The sequence below is a fragment of the Homarus americanus genome, unplaced genomic scaffold, assembly GCF_018991925.1.
Source record: "Homarus americanus isolate GMGI-L3 unplaced genomic scaffold, GMGI_Hamer_2.0 scaffold3544, whole genome shotgun sequence".
Taxonomy (NCBI): domain Eukaryota; kingdom Metazoa; phylum Arthropoda; class Malacostraca; order Decapoda; family Nephropidae; genus Homarus; species Homarus americanus.
In genome coordinates this window covers 1-7,246 of record NW_024726834.1, presented here as the reverse complement: position 1 = coordinate 7,246, position 7,246 = coordinate 1, and the positions used below count along the sequence as shown (strand labels likewise).

The 7,246-nt window shown below is 49.1% G+C and overlaps 1 protein-coding gene across 1 annotated transcript; it reads right to left on the bottom strand.

The window, feature by feature from the left end:
- Window positions 1-727: 727 nt before the first annotated feature.
- LOC121865716 (signaling mucin HKR1-like) lies at window positions 728-6,947 on the bottom strand (the record flags this gene model as incomplete). Its single annotated transcript, XM_042365241.1, has 6 exons — window positions 728-794; window positions 1,845-2,606; window positions 3,781-3,961; window positions 4,252-5,103; window positions 5,855-6,277; window positions 6,560-6,947. Coding segments are annotated over 6 exons (2,673 nt in total), but the record flags the coding sequence as incomplete, so codon positions are not given.
- Window positions 6,948-7,246: the final 299 nt, after the last annotated feature.

Genomic DNA, 7,246 nt, shown 5'->3' with positions numbered 1-7,246 from the left:
AATCAGTAACGTAGAAGAGTGAGTTTGATAAGGGGATAAGAGAAAATGGAATTCAATTTGTTTGTTCTTGATGGGAGAAGGATGACACTGGGCAAACCATGAAAGCTGGAGATTCTGACGTTGTTTGCTTGCGTGAAGGAGAACACTACCCTGCTGCAGTGAACCAGGAGGAAGTAGCTTGTGGCATTTCACCCAGAGAAAGATGACACATCAGAAATCATGAGATAGTGGCAGATAACATTGTGAACTGGGTTTCAGAGAGAGAATGCAGAGACCAGACTCCTGCAGGCTATTGGAAGCGACAGCACCAACACGAACACAGGGGTGGGCAAGGGGGGCTGGGTGAAGAAAGGAGGAAGACGGATAATTTGCTGCCCATCCATAAAAGAATGATGCCCAAAGAGTGCACTGCCCATGGAAACAAACTGAGCTTTTGAAAAACTGCAGTTGGCTCTCCACTCTGTTGAGCTTGCACATACAAGTCATTGACGATCTGAGTACTGACCAGCATTGGTGGTTACATGACGGCAGTGCCATCAAAACTGGGGTCACAGCCTGACAGACTTGGTTTACCCGCAGAGAAATCAGTCTCACACATTCTAGGTGGTTTCACAACGCTCTCAGGTTCTGCAGAATTTTGTCGCCCATCATAAACTGAAAGGAACCAGCTTCACAACCTGAGACTTATTGGTTCAATTCATCGTGAGTGTCTACTTGCCAAACTGGTTCAACACCGGGTCAAGTCATCATGTCTCCAGTCTGAGGCATGTTCTTCCAGCTTGAGCCCTGGAGAGCTGTGCCAAGGAAGGTTGTTCAGATTAGGAGCAGACTGTGAGGAGATCTTCCTGGTATGCTTCATTCTGGAGGCAAGCTGCAGACAATGCTTGCAGTAAGGATGAGGAGGGAGAAGAGGGAAGCCAAAAGATTTTGGACAGGAGACTTATGAGAGGGTTTGGGTATGATTAATTGAAGCAGGACGATTTTCAGGGTCAGGAAGATTTCCTGAAGCCGTTCAGGTGCAAGACCACTGATCTCTTACAGATCTGGATAACATCCAGGCTGGCAGTGAGCCCCCTCTTACCTGCAGCCTCACCAATGTTCAAGTCAGAGCTTTCCTGGACAACCCCAAGCATGTCCCTGCCTGGCCCTCGCACACCCAGAGTATAGAGCGTTGTGTGCAGCAAGTGAGCGAGGCCAGCAGTCACGTGTACAGCCAGGAGAGGAGGGAAGGCTACATCCGAGCTCAGGTGGTCAGCAGGGAGGTGATGAGTAGAAACAGAAGCAAGAAAGACATGTTCTCTATGGTGTGCAACAACACCGGGTCGTAGTAGTAAAACCGGTTTTTGTATTTGATGATTTTGTTTTCTAAAGGAATATTAAATTTAATAAATGTGTCAAGATCATTCGTTTCACTATTCTGGATCATTTTCATCCTAACAAATTAACCTGATACATTTACTTTACTTTAAATAAGCTATTTAGTGGTGTTGGTAAAAGGGTGGGAATACTGAATTTTCATAAGATTTCAAGTTAAAATTTACCTAGCAAAAAATGAAAACTTTTCAAATCTGAAGATATCACATGATTCTGCACATAGAACTACATCATTAATACCATGGGCCGATTTTTCAAACTCAAAAAAAAAAATTCGCCTCCGTATGACACCCTACTGCGTAGGGCACTGTGTACGACACTGCGTAGGACACTGTGTCGAGCACTGTGTAGAACACTGTATAGGACACTTTGTAGGGCAGTGTGTAGGACACTGTGTAGCGCAGTGTCTAGGGCACTATTGGACAATGTGTAGGACACTGTTGGACACTGTGTAGGACACTGTTGGACACTGTGTAGGACACTGTTGGACATTGTGTAGGACACTTTTGAACACTGTGTAGAACACTGTTGGATACTGTGTAGGACGCTGTTGGACACTGTGTAGGACACTGTTGAAAACTGTGCAGGACACTGTTGGACACTTAGGACACTGTTGAACACTGTGTAGGACACGGTTGGACACTGTGTAGACCACTTTTGAACACTGGGATGGACACTGTTGGACACTTTGTAAGACACTGTGGAGGACTCCGTTGAACACTGTGTAGGACACTACTGAACACTGTGTAGGACACTGTTGAACACTGTGCCTACTGTTGGACACTGTGTAGGACACTGTGCCTACTGTTGGACACTGTGTAGGACGGTGTTGGACACTGTGCCTACTGTAGGACACTGTTGAACACTGTGCATACTGTTGGATACTGTATAGGACGGTTTTGGACACAGTGCCTACTGTTGGACACAGTGTAGGGCGGTGTTGGACACTGTGTAGGACAGTGTTGGTTTCTGTATCTGTATAGGACAGTGTTGGACACTGTAGGACACTGATGGATACTGTGTACGGCTTTGTTGGATACTGTATATGACACTGTGTAGGAGACGGTTGGACACTGTGTATGACACTGTTGGATATTTGGTAGGACACTGAGTAGGGCACTGTTGGACACTGTATAGGACACTGTTGGAGACTGTGTAGGACACTGTTGGACATTGTATAGGACACTGTTGGATACTGTGTCGCAGGACACTGTTGGAGACTGTGTAGGACACTGTTGGAGACTGTGTAAAACACTATTGGACACTGTGTAGGACACTGTTGGACACTGTGTAGGACACTGTTGAACACTGTGTAGGACACTGTTGAACACTGTGTAGGACACTGTTGAACACTGTGTAGGACACTGTTGTACACTGTGTAGGACACTGTTGAACACTGTGTAGGACACTGTTGGACACTGTGTAGGACACTGTTGAACACTGTGTAGGACACTGTTGGACACTGTGTAGGACACTGTTGAACACTGTGTAGGACACTGTTGGACACTGTGTAGGACACTGTTAGAACACTGTGTGGGACACTATTTGGAGACTGGCAGGACACTGTTGGAGACTGTGTGGGGCACTGTTGGAGACTGTGTGGACACTGTTGGAACTGTGTGGGACACTGTTGGAGACTGTGTGGGACACTGTTGAACACTGTGTAGGACACTGTTGAACACTGTGTAGGACACTGTTGGAGACTGTGTGGGTTGCTGTTGTGAACACTGTGTAGGACACTGTTGAACACTGTGTAGGACACTGTTGGACACTGTGTAGGACACTGTTGGACACTGTGTAGGACACTGTTGAACACTGTGTAGGACACTGTTGGACACTGTGTAGGACACTGTTGAACACTGTGTAGGACACTGTTGAAGACTGTGTAGGACACTGTTGGAGACTGTGTAGGGCACTGTTGGAGACTGTGTAGGACACTGTTGGAGACTGTGTAGGGCACTGTTGGAGACTGTGTAGGACACTGGTGGAGACTGTGTAGGGCACTGTTGGAGACTGTGTAGGGCACTGTTGGAGACTGTGTAGGGCACTGTTGGAGACTGTATAGGACACTGTTGTACACTGTGTAGGACACTGTTGGACACTGTGTAGGACACTGTTGAACACTGTGTAGGACACTGTTGGAGACTGTGTAGGACACTGTTGGAGACTGTGTAGGACACTGTTGGAGACTGTGTAGGACACTGGTGGAGACTGTGTAGGGCACTGTTGGAGACTGTGTAGGGCACTGTTGGAGACTGTATAGGACACTGTTGGAGACTGTGTAGGACACTGTTGGAGACTGTGTAGGACACTGGTGGAGACTGTGTAGGGCACTGTTGGAGACTGTGTAGGGCACTGGTTGAGACTGTGTAAGCACTGTTGAGACTGTATAGGACACTGCTGTACACTGTGTAGGACACCTGCTGGAGACTGTGGACACTGTTGGCACGTAGGACACTGGTGGAGACTGTGTAGGCACTGTTGAGACTGTGTAGGGGCACCGCTGAGACTGTATAGACACTGTTGAGACCGTAGGACACTGTTGAGACCAGACACTGGTGGAGACCGTGTAGGGCACTGTTGGAGACTGTGAGACACCAGGAGACTGTGTAGGACACTGTTGGAGACTGTGTAGGGCACTGTTGGAGACTGTGTAGGACACTGTTGGAGACTGTGTAGGACACTGTTGGAGACTGTGTAGGACACTGTTGAACACTGTGTAGGACACTGTTGAACACTGTGTAGGACACTGTTGGAGACTGTGTAGGACACTGTTGAACACTGTGTAGGACACTGTTGAACACTGTGTAGGACACTGTTGAACACTGTGTAGGACACTGTTGGACACTGTGTAGGACACTGTTGGACTGTGGGCACTGTTGAGACTGTGTAGGACACTGTTGGAGACTGTGTAGGGCACTGCTGGAGACTGCAGGGCACTGCTGGAGACTGCAGGACACCGTTGGGAGACTGTAGGCACTGCTGGAGACCGTGGGAGGGCAATGTTGGGAGACTGCAGACACTGCTGGAGACTGTGTAGGGCACTGTTGGAGAGACCGTGTAGGCACTGCTGGAGACCGTGTAGGCACTGTTGAGACTGTGTAGGGCACTGTTGGAGACTGTAGGACACTGCTGAGACTGTGTAGGGCACTGTTGGGACTGTGCAGGACACCGTTGGAGACCGTGGTAGGACACTGGGTGGAGACTGTGTAGGGCACTGTTGGAGACTGCAGGGCACTGCTGAGACTGTAGGGCACTGTTGGAGACTGTGAAGCACCGTTGAGACCGTAGGGGCACTGTTGGAGACTGTAGGCACCAAGACTGTGTAGGCACTGCTGGAGACTGTAGGCACCGTTGGAGACTGTGTGAGACACTGCTGGAGACTGTAGGCACTGCTGGAGAATCGCGTAGGGCACTGTTGAGACCGTATAGACACTGTTGAGACTGTGTAGACACTATTGGAGACTGTGTAGACACTGTTGAGACTGTGTAGGGCACTGCTGGAGACTGTGTAGGGCACTGTTGGAGACTGTGTAGGACACTGTTGGAGACCGTGTAGGACACTATTGGAGACCGTGTGGTATACTGTTGGAGACTGTACCACTGTTGGAGACTGTGTAGGCACTGTTGAGACTGTGAGACACTGCTGGATACTCAGTAGGACACTGCTGGAGACTGTGTAGACACTCATTGGAGACTGTGTAGACACTGCTGAGACTGTGTAGGGCACTGTTGGAGACTGTGTAGGACACTGTTGGATACTGTGTAGGACACTGTTGGAGACTGTGTAGGACACTATTGGAGACTGTGTAGGACACTGTTGGAGACTGTGTAGGGCACTGTTGGAGACTGTGTAGGGCACTGTTGGAGACTGTGTAGGGCACTGTTGGAGACTGTGTAGGACACTGTTGGAGACTGTGTAGGACACTGTTGGAGACTGTGTAGGGCACTGTTGGAGACTGTATAGGACACTGTTGGATACTGTGTAGGACACTGCTGGACACTGTGTAGGACACTGTTGGATACTGTGTAGGACACAGATGGACACTGTATAGGACACTGTTGGATACTGTATAGGACACTGTTGGATACTGTGTAGGACACAGATGGACACTGTATAGGACACTGTTGGATACTGTATAGGACACTGTTGGATACTGTGTAGGACACTGTTGGATACTGTGTAGGACACTGTTGGATACTGTGTAGGACACTGATGGACACTGTATAGGACACTGTTGGATACTGTGTAGGACACTGATGGACACTGTATAGGACACTGCTGGAGACCGTAGGACACTGATGGACACCGTATAGACACTGCTGATACTGTGTAGGACACTGCTGACACTGTGAGGACACTGTTGAACACTGTGTAGACACTGCTGAAACTGTGTGGACACTGCTGACACTGTAGAACACTGCTGAACACTGTGTAGGACACTGTTGGAGACTGTGGACACTGTTGGAGACTGTGTACACTGCTGAACACTGTGTAGACACTGTTGGACTGTGTAGGACACTGTTGAGACTGTGTAGACACTGCTGAACACCGTGTAGGACACTGCTGAACACTGTGTAGACACTGCTGAAGACTGTGCAGGACACTGTTGAACACTGTGTAGGACACTGCTGACACTGTGTAGACACTGCTGAACACTGCGGTGACACTGCTGGACACTGTAGGACACTGCTGAACACTGTGCAGGACACTGCTGGACACTGTGTAGACACTGCTGGAGACTGTGCAGGACACTCATTGGAGACCGTAGGACACTATTGGAGACTGTGTAGACACTGCTGGAGACTGTGTAGGACACTGTTGGAGACTGTGTAGGACACTGTTGAGACCGTGTAGGACACTGCTGGAGACTGTGTAGGACACTGCTGGAGACTGTAGACACTGTTGGAGACTGTAGGACACTGTTGGAGACTGTGTAGGACACTGTTGAGACTGTGTAGGACACTGTTGAACACTGTGTAGACACTGCTGAACACTGTGTAGGACACTGTTGGAGACTGTGTGACACTGTTGGAGACTGTAAGACACTGCTGAACACTGTGTAGACACTGTTGACACTGTGTAGGACACTGCTGGAGACTGGTGTAGACACTGTTGAACACTGCAGACACTGTTGAACACTGTGTAGGACACTGCTGAACACTGTGTAGGACACTGCTGAACACTGTGTAGGACACTGCTGGACACTGTGTAGACACTGCTGAACACTGTGTAGACACTGCTGAACACTGTGTAGACACTGCTGAACACTGTGTAGACACTGGCTGGAGACTGTGTAGACACTGCTGGAGACTGCAGGACACTGTTGGAGACACTGTGTAGGACACTGCTGAACACTGTGGATGGACACCGCTGAACACTGTGCAGGACACTGCTGTACACTGTGTAGGACACTGCTGGAACACTGTGTAGAGACGCTGGAGACTGTGTAGGACACTGCTGAACACTGTGTAGACACTGCTGAGACTGTGTAGAAAAATGCTGGAGACTGCAGGGACACTGTTGGAGACTGTAGGACACCGTTGAGACTGTGTAGGACACTGCTGAACACCTGTAGACACTGTTGAGACTGAGACACTGCTGAACACTGTGTAGACACACACTGCAGACAGACACTGCTGAACACTGTAGGACACTGCTGAACACTGTAGACACTGTTGGAGACTGTGAGACACTGTTGGAGACTGTGTAGGACACTGTTGGAGACTGTGTAGGACACTGTTGAACACTGTGTAGGACACTGCTGAACACTGGAGACACTGCTGACACTGTGTAGGACACTGCTGAACACTGTGCAGGACACTGCTGAGACCGTGCAGACATTGTTGGAGACTGTGTAGACACTGCTGG